This window comes from Mustela erminea, chromosome 1 (assembly GCF_009829155.1).
Source record: "Mustela erminea isolate mMusErm1 chromosome 1, mMusErm1.Pri, whole genome shotgun sequence".
NCBI classification, from domain to species: domain Eukaryota; kingdom Metazoa; phylum Chordata; class Mammalia; order Carnivora; family Mustelidae; genus Mustela; species Mustela erminea.
The window spans coordinates 23,962,147-23,984,877 of record NC_045614.1 but is presented as its reverse complement, the minus strand read 5'-3'; the positions used below and the strand labels follow the sequence as shown (position 1 = coordinate 23,984,877).

The window sequence follows — 22,731 nt, the reverse complement described above, 5'->3', positions numbered from 1 at the left end:
CATACCCGACGTAAGAACAGTTAAGTTATTCAGTAAGCAAACACTGTGCACCTGCTATGTGCTGAGCAACATTAGGTACTAAGGGATAACAGTGGCTATAAAGCATAGCTCCGGCCATCAAGAAACTCTCATGTGAAGCCAACAAAGTGAGACAATGGTGGCGCAGAAGAGCTAGAGACATAAATAGGTGAGCTGATTGGAATAGGAGTAAGAAGGACATGCTTGCTAACTCTTCCTGGGAGAATCGAGGGAATCCTCCCCAACCAGGATCTTAAGGGATGGGAGAGGAAATGTCAGATTGAAATATATCCAGCACCTGGGGAAGGCTGAGACAATTTTCATCTACCTCTTTGAAAAAGATAATTTAAAAATAATCGTAATAAAAATGGTAGCCGTCTGGTCTACTGCCGGTTCCCGTCATCCCAGGTACGCAAATGAGCATGCATGCACACATGCAGAAAAGAAAGAGCAGAGCGTTCTCTGAGAAACAGCGTGGGATGGAGCAGGTGGGGCAGACGGCCGTGAGACGGCCCTCATTAAAGAGCCCCGGTTTTGTAGGGCATGGGGACTTGACTCGTCGGTCAATGCTGTCAGTGCTGGTATCCTAAGTTAATTACAGCTGTCATTTGTTGAGGGCTAATTATGTTCCAGTCACCATGCTCAGCATAGAGTATGATTTATCGTTAAACACACACATGACAGGAGGTAAATATTATGTGCTGTGCCTCCCATTTTGCTTACTATGGGGAAACTGAGTCTTGAAGAGATAAGCTAACTTGCCAAAGGCAAACCTGGGAACCAGCACTGAAATCCCTACTGATCCACCTCTGCAACTCATACCTCTAAGAGTTTCTACTAATTACTGCTCAAATCACTGAAGGCTTTTGAGCAGGGAGAGTAATAGGATTGGATTTCTATTTTACGAGGATAATCATGCAAAATGATCAAACAAACAAAAAACCAGAGTGGTTATCCATTCACTCCTCCTGAAACAGGCCACGTATCTCCCTTCTATTTTAAGCACTGCCCAAGAGCTTTTTGAAGAATTCACCTGTGCAATATTATGACCTCAAAGTCTTAGTTAAGGAAACAGGTCAAAGCGTAAGTTCCACGCGGGCAGAATGAAAGTTGGAATTTTTGTGAGACTGGACGGTGCTGCCGAATCGGCGCAGAGGATGCCTTTCACTGACAGAGCAGAAAAATCATCACTTTGTCCTGCGTAGTTGTATGTGAGCTCAGCCTGGATGAACAGGAGCCAGGGAACTCGAGCTTTATCACTCTGAGCTGAGAAAGAGGAATTGGTGGCTGCTTACCTTTGGCCGTCATATCTGAGTGCCACCAACTGCAGAGGTTAAATTCCACCAGGAACCTAAACAGGGGATGCAAAAGCCCAGGGTTATTTGGTCATCTGCCCTCCTGGACGGAACAGCGACATTCTGTTCTTCTCAGCATTGCTCACTGCTTTTGGAACAATAACACCCTGATCAGAAGGTACCCAGTAGGGTTGGTTCTGGGACCACTGAATTTTCGCTGGGCTTTATCTTACTTGTGAAAGGTTATTTGATCATCAATGCCAGCCAAACCCTGAAACTAGGTTTCTTCTAGACTCAAGGACTCTGTTGAGAAATACCCTGTTTGTCAGCAGAAATGGTTTTCCAGCTATAGTCTGAGTCTATTTCCAAAGTCAATTTCCAAAGTGTTTCTTCTGCCTGGATGCTAAGATACAAATAGCATATTCTTTACCTGGACTATGATCTGCAGTAATAAAGGATGCTTCCCAGATTTATACTGCAATGCAACAGCCCTGTGTGTGTGTGTGGGGGGGGGCACAGATGGAACAAATTTCTCTTGATGAACTTTAGCCACAATGCAATTTCAAAAAAAAAAAAAAATCAGGATTTCTCCATTGCTGGTAAAAAATGCAAAAGTAATATAAATCATCCTCCAAATGAATAGTGATAGATCAAAATCCCATCATTTCTCTTTTAGGCTACTACCTCAAGCAGCTCACTGTCAATCAAAATCTCACCATTGTCTGTTACTGTATTTTCTGCCTCTTATGTATATAAGAGAAATGAATTTCAATTTATAATGTTGTGAAATTAATATAGGTTACATGAAAGCAATAAAGAAGACAATGGCTCTTCGTCAAATGGGAAGAGATCTGCCTCTAGCCCTCAGAATTGGAGCCGCAGTGGGCAAAATCAGAACCTGAGAATTTGGCGTAGGTTAAACAATTTGGTTTTCATGCTCGTCTATGGAATTCCTCTCTTTCACAGAATACAGTGTTTCTGTCGTGTGTCCAGTATCTTTTCTGGGAGTCAAGCCTTTTATCTTTGTCCCATTTCAATCTGACCTAAGTCACACACATGCATCCAGCACCCTTCAAATAGGACCATAGCTTGACAAGGTAAACAGTTAATTCACACCTGAGAAAAGTCCCCAGTCCCTGACCCATGAAATACACAAGCTCCCGGCTCCTGCACAAGGCCTCCCCTCCCCCCACCCCTTGCACATGCCAACACATCCGAAGGAACACACTGGGCAGCACTGGCAATTTGTTCTTCTGACCACAGCCCACCCAGGCTGCATTAAAAACAGCCAGACATCTATGTTAAATTTAACACTAACCACAATAAATAAATTTGGTTTGTATATTGCATGCTCTTATTCTGCTAAGCAATGACATAAGGGCATACGCAGTGACCATGAATAACTGAAAGATAATTTTCTGGTCTCAGCTTTCAATATTTCGAGATGTTCAGTGAGGTTATCTCAGAGCAGTCTGAATCTAATGGTTGTTCAAAACATGAAACACAGTCTTCCGATTCACTGTATAATACAAAAGAAAAGCAATATTTAAAAATGTGGCCAATTGTACTTACAAGACAAGTTCTGTCATTATCCATTTTACTGCAGCGAGGAAGGCATTATATGGCTGAAGAGAAGAATTCAGTTCATTGAAAACAATGCATCACACATGAAATTTGTAGTTTAACTTAAGGCTTTACATAAAGACAATGTTATTCTTCAAGAGAGATTGATATCACGTTAAAAAACATTGAAGCTCTAGCTAAAAGAAGACATGGTTGGATACTGTATCCTAAAACTAACACTTTAAAACTTTGAACTCCCCTGTAGTGAGATGTGATTTACAAGTAAAATAAACATGATCTAATACAGGGGTTATCTCTGGGAGGAAAAAGGAAGTTCAGCAAACGATGTTTAAACCTTTACCCTCCAGGGGCTAATATTTTGCAGCCTAATGCTGAGGGGCTAAAATCATATAACTAATTTCAAATGGTAATTCACAGATCCGCCTCTCAGAAAGGTGATTCCCTGTTCTCCATCACTGCATGTCTTTCACTGAAATAAGCACAAGTTGCATATACTTGATTTTAATGTTGCCCATGAGTTATGGAGGATTTAAGCTGCCTTTTCTCCCGCAGACATATTTAGATTTGGGGGGGATGGGTTGGGGAAAGAAAGACAACCATAAAAACATGTGATTTTATCCTTGCAGAAAATCCCCTTCAACTCTATAAAAGAAGGCATTGACAGCCTAATCTTTATTTTAGAATATTTTAATTTAAAAAAGCAGCTGGATTGTTTATTCTATGATCCTTTCTATGTGGATAATTCAATTTCCTGAATTCTGGGAAAATAGCAGGTCTCCCCCTCCGTTGGTTCTTTGAATCTACATATGCCAGATACTCTAGTAGAAGGTGCACTTGAGAGAGGCACTGACTTTGGCAAAGCCCTCCCCCAGATGGCAGGTCCAGAAAAATCTCAGAACCTCTTGTGGTTGCCTTTAGGTTATCAGAGAACTGAAATGCCAAAGCCTGGTCTCCAAAGTTATGGGTATTTAATCCTACCTTCTGAGCATTTTGATGATAAAGATGAGAACCAGGAATGGGGGGATGATCCCGTTTTAAATAAAACAAAACTAATTTATATACCTCTAACTATTCTCGACATTTCCCTTTTCAAGTCAGTAACTCCATGAACAAAACAACAGTAATAACAGTCTACTGGGGTTATTCTCCGCCCACACAGATTTCAGACTGGTTCTCTGGCTCTGATTTAATTGAGTGTGTCAACATCATGGCCTGAATCACAGAGCCCTCGGGATTAGATTCAGATAAGGATGTGAATTATTAACTATTTCCTAAAACCTAACCCGACCCGCCGTCCTGGGGTTCTGCCATTCTATTTCTTATTGCTTGGAAAAGAACTATCTTTCTTTCAAAAAGACCCTGGTGGTCAGATCCTGGGACTGTTCTGTGCCTTTGTACCTGCCAGGATGGGTGTAGTGACATTTCAGGAGTCCTGGGTAGTGTGGGTCCCTGGGAGGAGGGAATGAATAGAGAGATTAGGGCAGCTCTGGAGGTGGGGAGGGGCAGGCACCCGGGCAGCTCCCTTGGGGCCAAGGGGGTAGGTGGGGGTGGGAGGGAAGGGCACTCAAGCATTCTGTGCCAGACACTGACTCAATGTATGGGTATACAAAGGGATTATGTAAATACAGGATTAAAAATTTAAATGCACATTATCATTCAGAAGAGTAAAGCCATTGAGCTCTTAAGCCTGATGATGAAAACATATCTTGGGAACATTTTAAGTCTAGAAATATTCACGCTAAGTCTAGGGAAGTTGGATTTGGGAAGGCATGTTGATTCTCACTAAAAAGCGGTATTTTTCAAAAACATACAACTTTCACTTCCTAGCTGCCTTTCAGAGATTTTCCAGCTCCAAATCATTTCTTGCCCCCTCAGTGGAGGAGAACCACGTTAAATATTTGGATTTTAAATAATCTCCCCTAAAGATCTTACATCTGCAAATGAGAAGGTGTGTGTTTATATTTTAAAAGCCAAAATAGCTCATAAATTTTGTGTTTCAAACCAGATTTCAGGTTAATTTTTGGAATTTCCAAAACGATAACACGCAAAGATTTTATTTATTATACACACATGCAGGGTTACGTCGAAGTATACTGTAACTGTTTTTCCTGGGTTTTCAGGTGACGGATGGCCACACTTACATTGCTTATACATTGTAAATTATATTTTTTTAACTGGCGGTAAATTATAACAGTTAATTTCCGGCAGTCTGAAAGCCTGTTTCTAATGATATGATATCTATGTTGATATGACATCATCGTGACATCACTGATAGAACCAGCTCCAGCGAAAATGACCCACCAAAGCTCAGCAGAACCCTGAATAGGATAGAGAATCTAGGATCCACATGTGAATTTGTTCTCAGACTAATCAGTTTCTTACAAACCAAAGGGAAGACTTCTGATGAGCCAACCCAAATTCTCTTTTATATGAGAATCAGAGAATCGCCAAAACATGTCCCCTTTTCTGTCCATCAGAAGGGGGCACATCTGTCCATCAAAGATATAAGTAAGACCCACTTACCATTCATATAATCAGTGGATTTGGGTTTGAATGGAAGTGGTTTTTGTTAACCAGTAAAATCAGGAGCACTTTAAAACATTAATGGTTTAAACATTGGGTTAAACATTGGTTAAAACATTCATGGTTTTGAGAAAGATACACTTGATTACTCCAAAGGTAAAAAGCATGCTCATACTGAGAGGCAGATAGAAACGTGTCCCTGTCTTTTTGGGTGACTGCACCATACTTACATCCAGTAGCCTGCTGGCGCCATCACTGCTGTCCTTGTTGGCCCTGCACATGGCTTGATAGTCATAAAGGGTAATTCTATAGGAAAGAATAGAAAGGAGGATCACTCAATGGGAAGCTACGGGTGAACCAGCATGGTGAACGGTCACCACACCACCACCAAGTACAGCAGTGACAAACACAAACAAACGCAGGTCTAACAAAGATGACAAATGAGGAACATGCAAAGTCTAGGACTGGAGACACGGCCACGTCACACTTGGAACCTGCAGAGCCAAGGGAGTAAAGTTATTGGGATTAGGTAAGGAGAGAGGGATGGAAGCCCACCAGCTTGATGAAACAATCATTTTGGCTTAAACAAGGTTGATGTGCATTGATGAGTATACTCCAGAGGGATGTTGCTGTTCTGAACTGGATTCTGGGCCCTGGAGGGAGTTTGCTTGGGCCATGTCTCCAGGATGTAGGAGAGCTGGGAAGGGCCATTTTGAGTTTGGAATTGGCAGGATCCACTCTCTCTCAAGCACGAGGAAACAATCCTACACCAAGATCAGCCCGGCACTTTGACAATTTTTTGGAAATCAGTTGGCTTATCGGTTGTAATCCCCACTCCCAGCTACCACCACCATCACGGTGACTATATTTCGCTTTTGAAAAGAGTGCCACTTATGAAACAAGAAAATGGATATTTTTTTTTTTCTCCACCAAGGATGAAAGTAGAGCTCTCATTTCCAATTACAACCTTTACTCAATGGCCAAGACATTTCACTTTATAATTGTTGCAGATATTTTAATACTCATCACCAGTTTTACAGAGAATGGAGAATGGTAGCCAGTTGAAGGTTCTAGAAGGAGCAAACACCTTATCCCAGAGGCAGCATGCCTTCCATCCTCCCACCAGCTCCCCTTCCCATTACTCTGGCACCCCAAAGAAGAGGCACTTGAAGTCTGGTCTGAATTACGTAACTACCAGATGACGTGTTAATACTGAGATACATGAACTCCTAAATGATTGCAAGGAATTCTCTCTGAAGGAGTTCCTTTCTAGAATAATACAGTGCTTAGCAAAGTTCAATGGAGCAGGACTGGTGTTGGACCCTGCGCATTAGCCCAACACCCAGCATGAAGAAAGCATTCGGCTGCCAAAAGTTGAAAGCATGAATAATTGCCTGATTGCCTGAGTCTTGACAGGAAGATGTCACAACTAGACAGAAGAGGTTAAATTCAAATAAGGGGTGAAGACCTCCTCTGGACAATAAGCTAGAGGCATCACACAAATGGATTGAACAAAGAACCATCTACGGACCAAGTAGAAAACTAACCATGCTTGACCAGGTCAAGATGGAAACCAGCTCCTAACCAGAACCATATAGGTGACTTCGGCAGCAGAGCCCAGGAGGGCTCCAGTGGTCACACGATCTCCCAGCAAATCCCCAAAGCCTCTCCCTCATCAGAACATTTCTTCTGGTCTCATTCCCTGTCCTCTGGCTTTTTCCTTCCTGGCAGATGCCAGGAGAATCTGAGTTTATTGAGACAGAAACGTAGCCCATAAACCAGCCAAGCATCTGGCTCAGGGAAGTCCCCAAACAAATTTCCACTGAAATGCTCATCACTGGCACAGCCCTGCTGCTACCCCAGCCATGGAACCAACTGCAGACCGCACAGGACAACTCTCTTTGGTCCTTGATTGCCCCACCACACCAGTCTCCACCTCATCCAGGGGATATCTGTTTGTGCCCCTGGAAGGGCTTTCTAGGACTTGACAAGAATTGTGATTGGCTCCGTCCTTTTCATACTGCTCAACTCTGTCTCCACAGTGGAAATGTGGGCCAGAGCGTGGTGAGAGGCGGCATGGGCTGAGTGGAACGTGCCTGTGCTTAGAGTCGTGCAGACGTGGATATGGCCTTGGTTTGGATGGTTATTATCTAGGGTGCATTTTTTTTTTTTTTTAAGATTTTACTTACTTACTTATTTATTTATTTGGGAGAGAGAACATGCGCAAGCAGGGGGAGGGCAGAAGCAGAGGAAGAAGGAGTCCGGTGCCCGACTCGGGATCGATCCCAGGTCCCTGAGATCGTGACCTGAGATGAAATAGAATGCTTAACCGACTGAACCACCCAGGCATCCCTCTAGGGTACAATCTTGAGCAAGATGCTAACCCTCTTCTGAAATTTCATTTTCTCCCTTGTAAAATGACTCACAAAGATGTCCTAAGATTTAAATAATCAGACGTGGAAATACACTGAAATACACTACTTAGCATGCTGGCTAAATATGATTCTTATAACAGAAAGCCTCATTTTGTTCTTTGTTGGAGTTTGGAATCTCCAAGCTACCCCATTCCCAAGGCCTCAACTGACTGGTCCTGTGGCCTCGACAGCAGCAGCTTCGAGGCCAGTTAGAAGCCAGTTAGAAGCTCCATCCTAACCCGTCCACTTAATACCGTTGTTTTGTTTGTTTTGTTTTACTCTTTGGACACCCCAATTTCCTCTGTCATATGGTGAGAAAAATGGCTACGTTATGGGTTGGTTGTGGGATTACCAGAGGTTACATACGTATCGCATTTAGCACAGGATCTGGTCCAGAGGAAGCTTTCAACAGAAGGCAGGGCTGCCGTGGCTGTTAGAATTTATTAGTCTGGTTTTCATTGTCATTATTAATTAATGGGGGTCGTGTTTAATGCAATGGAACTGACTCAGCTTTCCCCAGCTGGCTGGAGGATGGACAGGCCTCCTGATTTTCTTAGCTCATTGGCACAAAGGATGCAGCGTAAAATTCACGTCTGTTACTGCGGTACAAGACACCTTCAGGAGTCGCACTGGGGTTACGGAGACGTGACATGGGAACTTCTATCCGTGGGTTTCAGAGCTGAGGACCGTGATAACAAGGGCTCATGTCTTCTGAGCGCTCTTTAGCAACCGTGAGCAAGGGACTCCAGGAAGCCAAGCCCTACAAGATAGAATTCTAATCATCCCCATTTCACAGAGGGCTAAACTGAGTCTTAGCCAGCTTCAGCAGTGCGTCTGAGTTCACACTCCTCACCAACGGCAGAGCCAGAATTCCAGGAATCCCCCTCACTCTGCCTTCTGCCCACGAGCCGGCTCTGACAGATTCTGGGACGTGCTTAGAATCCCGCCCCGTGCCCCCTGCCAGTCTCACTGGAATGTCACAGAAAAGGCTGCCTAACATAAGGTCTCATAGCCCAAGTCCTGAATCAGCTTTCAAGTCTGTGGTCAGTGGGCCAGGAGGGACCAGCTGGCTGGGCCAGCGAGAGCCCCTCAACAGCTACCCTCCCAGGAAAGTGCAGGGTTCTCCTGGGACCATCTTCAAAGGCTGGAGTTTACACAGTGAGGCCAGACTCAAGGGCTGTGGGGCAGCCTCCGGGCCAGGGATCCCGCCTTTCCTTTCCCAATGAAGCTTTCCTATCCCATTGCCATCGAGGAGGTTAGAGAACAAGCCTTCCCTGTCTTCTCCACGCTTAGACAGCTTTAACTAGATGTTGCAGAAAGAGAGACTTCCAGATTATTACCCTTTTTGAAGTGATTTTGTTACTGTTTTAAATAACTCCATTTTGTGGCTACCTGTATCCTGTTTGGCTGATTATAGTTAAAGAACATGATAATTGCCTGCTTTCATTCGGCTCTAAAATAAGCCCTGAGCCACATGCCCGGCCCAAGACTGGTGCAGCACGGCTGCCCTCAGCAGTGGGAGTTTATCCTTATTACAGATAACATGGCTTAATCCCCATGACATCCCCACCAGGCCACTCCAGCCGCAGGCTGCCGCTGAGACCTTATCATTAACATCTCCGCGCTCCCCAGACGGGTCTCTTTGAAACTGACGGAAGGCAGATACAGTGAGGAGAAACTCAAAAAGTGCTGAAAAGAAAACCTAGACAGCCCTGTGTGCCCCGCGGACGACAGGCCCAGGGCACTGGGACTTGCGGAAAGCGATTTTACTGCGCTTTTCCAACGAGACAAAAATCATGACCAAGAAAAATATTTCTGCTAAGAATTAGAAGGTTCAATTTCAAAGGCATGAGCTCAGCTTGTTTCGACTTGTGAGTAACGGCGGGGACCAGCATTTATTAAACACCTACTGTGTGCCCGCAAGGCCAGGTCCTTTCCCTACAATGACTCACTGGATGAGGGCTGCTTAAGCAATTTGCCCCAAACCCAATCTTGAAACCGCGTAATGTTTGTAAATACAGTCCTAAAAACGGGACAGGGAGGCATCTGACGCAGAAACTCACCATGGGACCTATTTAAGCGTTTTTGAATCTGCAAGTACGAGAAGTAAAGTGACTCCCTAGGGTAGCAGGTAAAAATACGTATTCTTTGGTCGAGCCATAAAATGTACTCTCTGGGGCAGCTTTCAACTTGCAAGGGATAGGACAGGGCCCGGGAACACAGAAAATTCTTAACAAAGCCACTGTCACGATGGGAAGCCTTACTCGTTCTTACATCTCAGAAAACCAAGAGAGGGGAGAAGCTCCATCTGTTGATCTGAGTGTTAACAGGAAGTCCAATAGGTGCTATCCGTTTTCTCCCATTTCTCCTTCTCACACTGGTGGCCGTGTCATCCCAGAGCAACTTCTCACAGAGACGGTACCGCTTTTCAGGGTCAGCCCAGCACAAGGAATACAGCAGAGATGCGGAATTTACATGATCCTGGCCCTGCCCCCTTTGAGGCCCTGCCTGGGAATCCCTGGCACAAATATAGTGAATGAGCATCCTTCCTTAGCAGAGAAGAAGCTGTGCCATGTGGCCACACACAAGGTCCTGGGGCTACCGGGGGTCTAGCGAAGAACCCTGAGGAGCGAGCCATGGGAAAACGCCTCCCTCACCGTATACTTGGAGCAGCAAATGCTCTTCATCAGCAGGTGCTGATAATATAAAACAAAGCAAAGCTTCAGAGAGTGGTCATGTCAGCATCGCACCCTGGTAATAAAAGCAATAACAATAATAACCAATTACTTTCTGCCAGCATGCAGGCATTAGCTCTTGTGTCCGGGGCACGGTGACATGTTATAGGAAAAGAAACAGGCTCAGAAGGTGAAATCACTGCTCCAAGGTTATTACAGCCCTGAGTGGACCGGCTGCTTGGATCCAAAGGCTAAGGATAATATGCATGCATGGGGGTAAGAGCACCTAGTCGGCAGTCTGTCTGTCCGTTCACCTGCCCCTTCCGCAAAAATGAGCTTAACTGAAAGGGAAAATGGAATCTTGATTAATGCCACATAGAAAAGATTAAATTTCTTTTGCCTCTTTGTTTGAGTAAGAAATAGAAGGAAACGGTGGAATTCTGCTTGGAGAATGAGTTCATGTAAAACCAACTTGAGGCAAGAAACCTGGATGCTGGGGGAGCTTCCTTGGGCTCTGCCAAGTTCATGTCTACATTTCACAGCACTGCACCACCACGATGCCTGTGCAGGGCTCAACACAGTGCACGGCATGTAACTGAGGCTCAGCGTGCCAGTACTTAGGGACGCTGGTGTTGCTGGTGCCATTATTGCTATTGGTCACCGCCACGGGTGTTACTGAGTGTTCCTGCTTGTGCTGCTTAGGGTCCAGCATCGTGGACAGATGAGTTAGTCAGTGCCCATGATCATTTGTGTTCAGGACTGCAATGGGTAGGTGGGGTGTGGGGGTAACTGGGTGTTGTGAACACAGCCCCATCTCTAGAAGTTTTTCCAAGTGCATATCACAGGAAATCAGATTCAGTATTTAGAGGACAAGTGTGTTCCGAAGCCAGCAGGCAGGATGCATGTGGCAGAGATTATTATAGTCTCCCAAAGTCCATTTTCCTCTTCTGCCAAGCAAAACCCTGACTTTTTGGTATGCACATTTCCCAGGTTCCTTTGTAGCTAGGAGAGGCTGTGTGATGAAACAGAAATATTGTATGGGACTAAACACTTGAATAAATAAACCTTAATTTACTTTAATAAATCAATAAAATTACTTGTTAAAATAAATTACAATCAAGAAATTTTAATTGGACTTTTTTGGACCTCCCTGGATCCTCCTCCTTCTGCCAGCCTAGACAGCAGATGTGATGGCTGGAACTAAGCAGCTATCTTGGACCATGAAGTAACCTTGAGTTTAAATGCCGACAGAAGAAGGTAGAGGGAAAAAAAGATGTGGTTGTGAGTCCATGACAACAACAAATTGGTATTTTTAGACTTCCTTCATATAAAAGAGAAAAAAAAAAACTGCTATGTTCTTTAGCCCCTTGTTATTCTGGAATTTCCTATTATTTTTAGAAAAACTAACTGGTATATTGGACTCAATGTTGGATTGAGAAACTTTCTTTCTCTATCTCCTAAAGCCAAATGAGCATAAATGTGAACAAATTTCTCTAAAAGAAATACTTCAATCTACTCCGACTAGGGGAAAAGATGAGGGAGGATTGGATCAATATGGTCTGCAATTCAGAATCTGAGAGACATCAGTGCAAATTCCATCTCCCCCACTCACTGCTGTGGGTGAACTCAGACAAGGCCCTCAGATGCTCAGAGCCTCCACGTCAAAGGTCCTCCTTTGTCAAATGGAAATAATGGTGGTAGTTATGTCTCGGAATTGTTATGGGGATGCGTGAAGGTTATACACGTAAACTACCTGGAATGATGTCAGGCCTCGGTACCTGGTATTTAGTAAATGAGGCATGCTGCTACTTCGATGAAGAGGAGGGCCGCGATTCTTACTGCTGTCATGGGGGATGCTCAAGCAGCAGCTTTAGGATTTTAAAGTGCAGGGCCCTGGAATCTTCACGTCTCCACATTCCAGAAAGTTTGGCTCAGAAACACACTTGTTCAAGCCGATCTGTCTTCTTGTTCCTTTCAGTGCCACCTCTGACGAAGCATACTTCTGTGGAAACGGTCGGGTCAACAGGAAGCCGAGAAGCCATTACACTCACGACATGAGTGTTGAGTACTAGACACTGGGGGAGCAGTCGGCAGGAGAGAGCAGCCCTCAGACGTAACCGACTTCTCCTTTGACACTCTCGAGACTCCAAGGCCAAGGCATTGGCCGAAATGTGATGTGATGACCAAGGACAGGGAGAGCTCCCCTCACTGGCCATGGAACCTAAATAGAGCCTTGTATAGTTCCATCCCGCAGAGATAGGAGAAGAAATGGTCCAAGCCCCGAATTCTGCCTGATGTGTCACCTTTCTAGAAAGGCAATTTCAAGGGCAGAAGGAGCCACTGCAGGGAATTCTACACAAGTCAGCTATGTTAATGAATGTGTGGGGCGAGGTGCGGAAGACATTCACCAGGCCCCATGGGGAAAACACGGTCGTGAAGGGGTGAGAGCTCAGGCATGTGGCACCAAGTGCATAAAATAAACAAAACCGAAAAAAGCAAAAAACACATAGTCCAGACAGAGAGGAACTATCAGTAGCTCCCAAAGCAAAAACAGATTATTAGCAGGCAGACCGTTTCTCCGCAAGCCAAAGGCCAGGTGTGCCCAGTTGGTCTTTGCTCCTCAAGCTTAATCAGATCCACAAAGAACAAGGGAAGACCTTTTGGCAGAATCCACCAGGACGTTTGGTATAAGCATGCGTTATTCCATTTAACCCCCACCAGCAGGTATGTGAATAATCCTTTCAGGTCTGTTTTGCTGCTGAGAAAACTGCAATTTAGTGAGTTAACGTGGCCCAACATCAGACTGCTCCAAAGTGGACCGCATCTAGACCGGTACCCTGGTGCTCTTGACTTAATATTCCTCGACTCTGACTGTGCACGAGAAGCACGTGGATGCTCTCAACAAAGCATAAAAACCCCAGCCGGATTTCCCATGAATCTCCTGGGGTTGCCGCCTGAGCACAGGCATGTTTTAAAAGCTCTCCAGGGATGCTGGTTGAGCCCAGGCCCCCGGGCCCACCCCCAAGGCTGTGCTGTGGAGGTAACTGTTGCTAAGGAACCACTTTCGGGGGACCTTAGGGATTAAAATAAAGAGAAGAAGAAAATGAAAAAAAAAAAAAAAGATCTCCGACATTTGGAGCTCTTATCCAAGAGCTAATCTCACCTTCTAATTGCACTAACTTTGCCATGTGCAGAGCAGTTCCCTATACTTTGTTTTAGCTAATTCTCACAAAATCCTGCGGTCCATATTTGGGTGAGGAAGAAAAGGAGGCTGGGAGAGATGGGAAGTCTGGGCAAAGCCACATAGTACGATTCTGGTGCCCAACCCGGAGTGCCCATAGCTTAAGCCCAGTGTATCAAGGAGACCCTCTCAGGAACCGTGGATACTCTCCTGTGACTGGCTACACACACACACACGTTTTTCACTTTATATATATTAAAACATACATACATAGATTTTCACTTTTCCTGGATATTTGACATTGAATTTGAATCACTAGGGACAAGCAAGGGAGGGGGGAGATAAATGAATTCTAAGAAATTGCTCTTACAAGAACTCTAAGAAAAATATTTTGAAACTCGATGTTCTCTTAGTAATCATGAGAGGGGTGATGTCACTGCCAATGACAGCAGAGAGAACCCGTGAGTGTGGATTTTGAGAAATATGAAAACAAGACTCTTCCGGGATGTGAATGCGAGTGAGAAAGAAAAATAGCTAAACTGAAAAACCCTAAATGAGTCACCACCCAGGGAGTCCACTTAACTCTCGTTGTAAGAATGAAGAAGCACTTGGAGCTCTCGGTTTGAGAAACCCAGAAAGCTGACCGGGCGGACGGAATCTCATGAGAAATCACAGGGAGCCTGGGAACGCGGCTTGGTTCAAAGAGGTATCAGCTTCAGCTGGAGGAAATCTGGGCGATGTTATCGCATGGTTGGCCTCCCCTCCCGCAAGTTCTGCTCGCCCAGATAAGACCCTGCTGAGCCATCATCTTCCTCAGCTACCTTTCCCTTCTCAAACAGAACTGGAAGAAGCCCCAAGCACAGCACAGTGCTATCGTGCACTGAACCAGGTGAAGGGCAGAGCTAGACATTCTCTCTGTGCTCAGAGTACAGCTCTCTTACACAGAGACTTAGGGCAAGTTCTTAACCTTTCCAAGCCTCATCACTACCATCTATAAAATGGGTATATTTACACCCAGGGCCAGGGTCACGGGTATACAGCCTGTGTAATTTCACAGAACCTCATACTTGGTGGAAGGCTCTGCTGTCACTGTCTTGAAATTCTTAAAACGTTCTGAACAAGGGACCCTAGATTTTCAGTTTGCACTGGGCCTTGCAAGTTATGCAGCAGGTCCTGTTTATACCTGTCCCACGGAGTTGCTGGAAAGTACGGCAAGAGGTTAAGATGTGTCAGGGGCAGCCCAGGCCTGGTGTGGGGTAGGTGGCTCAGGGAAGGAGCCATTGGGATCATTGCTTTCACACTGCTGAAGCTATTGGTATGTTATTTGGACCCTGGATACTAATGTCACAGGTAAGCAGGGTAAACACAGTCAAGTCGAAGACTGAGCTAAAGTCACCAAGAGAGACCATCTTGTCTCTTAGATTGTTTGCACACACTGCAGCAGAACTTTCTCAAAGGTCCCTCAAGTTGGTGATTGGCACAAGGCTTTGGCTTCCCTCTCTTCCCCATGGCACTATAGACCTAGAAGTGGCTATTCTGTCCCTCCCTCCCTTGCTAAGTAAAATGACCATCAGGTCACTAAGTAAGTGACCAGCCAATCCAGGAAAGGGTCCACTGCCATGTAAACAAGCACCATCTTGCTTTAGAGAGAGAGGCAGCAAATCTGGACCACCGGAGAGGGAGAAAGGAAAAAGGACAAACAGAGATGCTGTTCTCTGTGAGCTCTTTCTGGAGAAGATGGTTTGGAGGGTTCTTATCTCCAAAAACTCATTCTTGAAGACTGGATATAAGCAGATCAAATTAAGAAACCTGGTGCCATTCCAGCAGTGTCCAAGACAGTGGGAGGAGAGATGAGGGCACTGCAGGGAACCAGTCCTGAGCTTTCCCTGGGCTCACCCATGTCCCGAGAGCAACTCGGCCTCCAGGCATCCTGTGTTCTGGGGATGGCTTCCATCCCAGTGCACCGCCAGGTACTTTTGGCTACCTCCTGTCAGTGCTTCTGAAATACAGGTCTTCTCTGAATGAAAGGACTGTCACCCTTGGGCTCTGAGGCTGCACCGCAGGGTCCCAACACTGGAGGCCCCCTGGCCAGATGTCCCTCCTGGGAAGCCTGCTGGGAGGTATGGGAATGCAGAAGGAGCACCACCTGGTGCTAGGCAGACAGCAAAGCCAAGCCCGAGTGAAGACCTCCAACAATGTGAATCACAGCAAGCAGCTAGCAATCATTGAGTCCTTAATATAAGCCAGGCACTGTGTACGAACTTTCTGCTCATTATTATCTCATTAACTCCGACGGCAGCCCGTGGAAGCAACTGTAATTATCACCTTCATTTTCCACGTAAGGAAACCGAAGCTCGGAGAGGTCACTTGACTCATTCTCAGGCACGAAGCTAGCAATTGTCGGAGTCTGAATTTGAATCCAAACCATCTGACTCCAAAACGTAAACCCTCATTGTTCTCGTGGCCCCAGCGATGGCCCCCTTCGAAGAGGCCCATGAGCGTTGTCGGCCAATTCCCACAACGACAACAGATGTTTTTAAACTTGAGTCAAGTCCCCGGTCCTTCCCTTTCCTCAAATATGTTACCTATTCTCAGAGTCAAAGAAAGTTCTAGAAAGTTCTAGATTCATGCCAGCCACACTTCGCTCACATCAAGGAGAAGACTGGCAATCTAAAATCCCACTACAACCTTCCTCCTTCTCCCACCAAGCTGTTTGAAAGGACTGTCCGAGAGGGAAAAGAAAAGAAAAAAAAACACAAAACCCCCGGCTGATTTTGTTAAAGAAGTTGGAAAATACGCTTTCGAATGAGAAACACGTGTGTGATTCTTCTCGTCTTTTGTCTCCCCCCACCACTGAGTCGAAAACAAGCGAACGAGGTACAAAGGCACACAACCATGTATAGATAGGAACGGCCAGGGGAGCCCCGGACGGCAGACAATCCAGAAGCTGCCCTGGGAAGCCTAAAGAGGTCGTGGAAAACTCCATAGCAACCCCATCCCAGCTCCAAGCTGAGTTTTCAAGCACGTGTCCAATGACTCCTGGCGGAAAAAAAAAAAAAAAGACAAAACTGCACTTGAATTTTAAAAAGGGAATTGCACACACTGCTGCAGGCGGGCTGGGGGGTAGGCGAGTGTGTCAGAGATTGCAGAACGGCTGGAGTGAGGCCAAGTTTTTTTAATATCATTTCTTTTTTTTTCCCCCCTCCTTCTGGCACAAACAAGCTATGGAATCTCAAAAATTGGGTCATCATTTTTGAATTCCCTGCTTTCAGCACGGCCCTCAGTGGGTCTTGTTCACTGGCTTAAAAGTCCGATTTCCTGAGCTAACACTTCCTGGCCATTGAGCCGTGAGGGGCCTGCCATTCCCACCAGCAGCAGCGGTTCTCACAGGCGAGCCCGGTCCATAGTCGTGCCTGCTATTATGTACGGAACAGCATCAAATATGTCCACTGAAGCAGCACTTCAAAGGCTGCTGTTTCCTGGGAGGCTAGGGAAGGGGAGACATGTTGACTCCTGGGGGGGACATAACTGACATCCCGATCTCATGGGGAGACGGCTTCCCCCACAGGCTTTGGTGTCCCCAGGCGCACGGCTGGCCTACCTGGGAGAGGCGTGGGGCCACGAAGAAGCAATCACACATAAGCCTCCATCTCCTGGCCCAGGTGTGGAGTATCTACTTCCAGTGGCATCTGGCACCATCTGGGTTTTCTTCTAGCGGCAATTTAAACTCCATCTGGGAGCAGGCTTGGGGACCTTTCACTTGATTTTCTAAAATTATTTCGCCAGGTCTCTACATGTCACTTTTCGTCCTCGATTTGCAGATTCCTAGCAAGCTTCCCCCAGTTTGCCAATATGAGACAAAATACACTCCTCGTTTTTAGCCAGGGGAAAACATTTCCTACTTCTTTGCAATCACTTGCTCAAGACTGTTATAGTCGCGTCCCAGGGCAGGCTCTGACTTCAATATTGGCCTCCAATAAACCCTGTGCTGGGCGAACAGGAAACTCATTGTGAGCTGAGTTTCTGTGACTCTTAACACTCCTGCAAGAGGCATCGAATTTCAGCAAGATCTTCTGGAGCAGGGACCCAAGTACAAACCAGCCACGGGGTCAAGTCTGGGCTTGCTTTATTTGACCTTGGTTTGTTTTATTTTATTTAGGCAAATGTTTTCAGGGGGCGCGGGGGACCATAAAATCCTTACCTTTTAAAGGAGCCCATTGTTAACAGTTTGTTCATCACCGCTCCCTCGACCTCACCAAAAAAGTCTCCAGTCTGCGGGGAAGAAAAGAAGAACCCAGGAGGAAGCAGAGATCAACAATGCGCTCAAATACCAGAGGAAAATCAGAAACGGACGCCGTCTGTATTCTGGAGCTGACGGAGGCAAAGGGCCGGTGTTCAGGCTACATAAAAAGTGGAAAATGTCTTGATAGTCAGGAGAGGTTATGGGATTACAGAGCAGACTAATAAGCAGATGAGAATGTTCCACAGGACATGGCAGGGGCAGAGGGGCAGAGGGGCATTGAGTAACAGAGGCCGAGCGTTGGAATTGGACACCCGTGCATGCGTGTGCACAGACACACACACACACAGACACACACACAGACGCTTCCGTGGAGTAAGCATTAATCCTCACTCAATCCCCTGTGATTAAAACACTACTTCATAGACAGGAACGGGCGGAGAAAGGGCTTCCTAAGCAGTAATAAAGAGGATTGTTTATAATTCCTGGGTGACCTGTTTAGGGAAATACAGCAGTCCTCTTCATCGGCCCTATAAATCTCCTGCTGTTGAGGATATAGATCCTTTCTCCCAATCGCTTTCTGAGGATCATTCGCAATTTTGTCCCTGGCAGTGTCTATGTTGACAAACAAGGCAGTCCAGAGTCTGGCCCTGGAGGAGACAGCACAGCCAGGCCAGGCAGAGTGCTAGTGGCTCACCCTCACGGTGGGGCCGTCTGCAGGGCATCTGGGACTGAGCAGTCCCTTCCCCACAACCTGGCTGATGTTTGGGCCTTAGACTAGGTCTTGATGCCTCTGAGATTTGCAGACTCTGAATAGTGGGAGGAAGGATTAACATCCTGGTCGATCCCTCTAGTCTCTTGGAACCGCTAGCATCTGGGTCTCATGGGGGAGGGTGTAGCCCTGCAGTAGCACGGAACTTGGGGCAACGGCCTTCCTCAGCCAATATCCCGGACTAAGCCAGTGTAGACTAGGAGGAAGCCCCCCATGACTGCTGTGGGTGCACTAAGGATTTATAGCTCACGTGTGGTTGGGTGGAGGACATCCTTCTAAGAGGCTGAATTAGTAAATTCCGTAGGCTTTGTGTTCGCTAAATCCTGATTCAGATTACCACGGAGTGACCTCGACCACGCTCCTGGGAATTTTCAAGCAGAAGGGCATATAAAGACTTTGCCAAAAAGTCAAGAAAGTGAGGAGGAAGAAGGAGATGACATTTCACTGACTGAACGTGGAGCACTGCCGGTCTCATTCCGGGGGCCATTTGAGTCTTTCGCAAACCCCGTGGGTGTGTGCTGGTGCTAGGAGCTAGGACGTTTGTATCTCGTGTGTGTAAATATGCCAGGGTCAATGGAACTGGTTGTTAGACGAAGGAGAATTATCCTAATTGGGGTGCAGGAAACCAGACAACATCAAACAAGCTGGGGCAGAGCTGGCGGACAGGCTCCCTGGGCCAGGCTGTGGGGTCTGCACCCTGGAGAGACACAGCCGGGAGCAGAGCCTGCATGCATGTCCCTCCGGGTCCGAGCACTTTACACTGTTGGCTAGATGAGGACTGACCGTGGAAGATACCCATCATGCCCTTCCCCACCCCGGCATGGGACCAGGTTCCCATCTCCCTGCTCCACCTTCATGGCGGGAGGTCAGGGCTCCTCCTCACAGGTGGTTAATTTGGGTTCCCCCTCCATGGACTCCTGGATGTCTGGGGGTGTCTTCTCCCAGCCGAACAGACACATTACCATGGACCTCTGGGCTCACTGCTGTCTCATCTTTACCAACGGTCTCGTGTCCAGTGATGGTCAGCATCCGAGGAGACAGGGTGGGGCAAGTGTGATTTCTGACCCTGTATGTTTTCCACCCACCGCAAGTGCATTTAAAAATTCCACAAGCTCTTCCTGGGTAAGAAGGAAAACTGAAGCATGATTCCACACGTGACCCGGAGCCAGCATCGATCAATTAACAAGGCATTAAGCTCAGACTCCTTAGGGACTTAAGGACAATTAACTAATTTATTTGGCATTAATAGGGCCTATCATACTGTTGACTGCTAAAGAATTTCAAATGATTTATTTTTTTTAAGACTTTATTTATTTATTTGAGAGAGAGCGAGCGAGAGAGCGAGAGAGAGAGAGAGAGTGCGTGTGCACAAGCAGGGGGAGCAGCAGGCAGAGGGAGAAGCAGGCTCCCCGCCGAGCAGGGAACCCGACATGGGGCTCGATCTCAGGACTCCAGGATCAAGACCTGAGCTGAAGGCAGACGCTTATCTGACTGAGCCCCTGAGGTGCCCCTCAAATGATTTAAATGGGACTTCATTATAAAATGGTCCTCCACCCCTACTTTTACAGAGCCCGCCAGGAGGCTTGGGCAGGTCACGTGATATGCACCCCCTCCCCAAACTAGGCAAGTAAGAGAATGACCACCAGAGACCACGTGCTCCTTCTCTAGTGCTAGTTCATCACGTCATACTACTAAGCACGCCTGTATTTTACCTTCTTTGAATATGCTCATTTTAATTTGTAATTCCAGACAAGGTTTCTATGCACAAAGTTTTACAGGAGAAACCTGTTTTCTCTAGGACAATGCTATTGGTTTGAACTCCTATTTTGGTTTCCAAACACAGTAGAGATTTCTGTGCTTGGCCCCGTGGCTTGGTTTCCTCCCATTTCTTTCCCTCCTGCCCCACACTGTGCACACAGCTCAAAGGAAGGAAGGACATTCTTTGCCTATTTCTGGATCCTTGTCCCTCAGTGTGAGAGCCCAAGTTAATCCCTGAACTCAGATAACTGATTTTTAAAAGGCAAAAACCAGAAAGAAGCCATAAAGAATAATTATGTTGTAATACATATGTATGTGTGTGTCTGTGACTGTGTGTTTGTATACGTGTGTGTGTGTGAGATATATGGAAAAATATCTAAATATCAAAAGAAGGAAACCTCCTTAAAACTGCCCAAACTCTTTGAGGCACCTCTACCCTTGAGGCAAAGAGTTCCTATAAATTGAACATTTTATGAGTGAGAAAGCAGACCCTGGGCTCTGCCCCCACCTCCCCACCCCCCAACTGGGAGGTAAAAACTCTTTGGGGCCTGCTGAGAAGTAGGCTATGACATTTTTAGAGGGATAGAAATCAGGTTTTATAATCTCCTACTATTACCTCTTAAATATAGATCATTGACTCAAAGTTTTAACACTGTCCTTTGCCCACCCCCACTCTTTACTCAGAGCCGGTAGAAATTTCTCACTCACCTGTGTATAGTCTTCAGACACCAGAATAAACCCATTATTGTCTATGAGGTAACAGTTCACAGTCTAGAAAATAAAAAAAGACCACAGTTTCAACTTCGGATCCTCAGACCACTTTTACGCAAGATGACGTACTTCCAACCTGAGAGAAACCTCTTTGAGGTTGTTTTGGGGGGAACTGGAAATGCTTGTTGGCTCTAGGAGTTCGGGCCATGGCTAAGCTAACCCCAGTGTCTACTTTGTTAAAATAACAAACAAAAATCAAACACGAAGCAAGCCTTGAACATCCCAGATTAGGATAAAGAGAACACACATTAAAACATTAATTACATTTAGTCTTCCTTGTTTCTTTTTTTGGTTTGTTTGTTTGTTTTGTTTTCCCCTTTCTAGGACCAGAAGACTATTTCCCAGGAACAAAGTGTTCACAGGCCCCGAGCCTGTATTCCTGGTCATTGAAGTACAGGCTGTTTTGAAAGCAAAACGCCAGCACAATATCATTACCCTAATGATGTATTAATGAAAACACTGTGTCAGCTCAGAAGACCATCAGGGGACCAGGTAATATTTTTTAATTTGTTCATAGACTTAGGCAGGGGGGAAGGGGCAGACTTCTGTTAAAAGGGCCCCTCAGGTCCCCTAAAGGTTTTCAAACTGTGTTTTTAATTGGGAGCTGGATTTGGAGGCAGGGCTGTTAGCTTTTGGTAGCTCAGACTTATAAATTGTAGAAAGCAAGGTAAACCCAAACCTCTGCTTCCCCACACTACTTTAATCTCAAGTGAATGATTTGCTACAGGCTAAGTTTTAATTATAGTGCTGTGGAGTTTAAACTTCAGGTTTAATTCTATCCTTGATGTAACTCAGTTTCTATTTATTGCAGCTTTACATACTGACTGCAACATTTAATGTGTACCATATCTTTACCCAGAGCTACGTTCCCCCTAGGTCCGGGCCACCGCAGCACTGTTTGCTACCTATCCAAGGAGTTTGTTTTAGTTGGGGACGAAAGTCCAGCAGTGAGTTGGTCCAAAAGATTCACCCTTTATTACTAGATTGTAGTGAAGAATCATCAGAAGAGTAAAAAGTCCCACTGTCACCTTTTATAAAGGAATTGGCTGCTCTGGTGAGCCACAGGGTTTTTCTCGGTTATCCGGAGGAGCCGGAGTGAATAACTTAAGTAAACTGGTTCCACCCCTGCTATCTGAAGAAGCTCTTAGCTGTATGGACACTACTCAGGTCCTACTGGGTGGGAACCTTGACACACCCTCCCCATTTTTAGGAGACAGCATGATGAACGTGATCCCCCAGCGCTGGGCAGTCCAACGTGGCAGCCGCCAGCCACGTGCAGATTTAAATTCAATTTTATGTGAATTAAAACTCAATAGCATTAAAAATCTAGTTCTTTGGGTGCACAGTCACATTTCAAGTGCTCTGCTCTACCTTGGCTGGTGATTATCTTTGTGGACATTTCCATTGCTCTAGAAAGTTCTCTTGGACGGGACAGCAATCTTTTAGGTTATACTAGTATTCCTGCACGTTTTAATCCAGCCCACACTGGGTCGTGTTAGA

At 45.9% G+C, this 22,731-nt stretch overlaps 1 protein-coding gene across 3 annotated transcripts in view; it reads right to left on the bottom strand.

The window, feature by feature from the left end:
* Positions 1-22,731, bottom strand: part of CACNA2D3 (calcium voltage-gated channel auxiliary subunit alpha2delta 3) — an 854,557-nt gene that overhangs the window by 66,730 nt on the left and 765,096 nt on the right. For all 3 annotated transcript variants that reach the window (XM_032322613.1, XM_032322603.1, XM_032322620.1), the window contains 5 exons: positions 21,169-21,231; positions 17,892-17,962; positions 5,651-5,726; positions 2,886-2,938; positions 1,314-1,369 (listed from right to left, as the gene is read on the bottom strand). In XM_032322613.1, the coding sequence (XP_032178504.1) occupies positions 1,314-1,369; positions 2,886-2,938; positions 5,651-5,726; positions 17,892-17,962; positions 21,169-21,231 (319 nt within the window). The remainder of the gene's footprint in view (positions 1-1,313; positions 1,370-2,885; positions 2,939-5,650; positions 5,727-17,891; positions 17,963-21,168; positions 21,232-22,731) is intronic.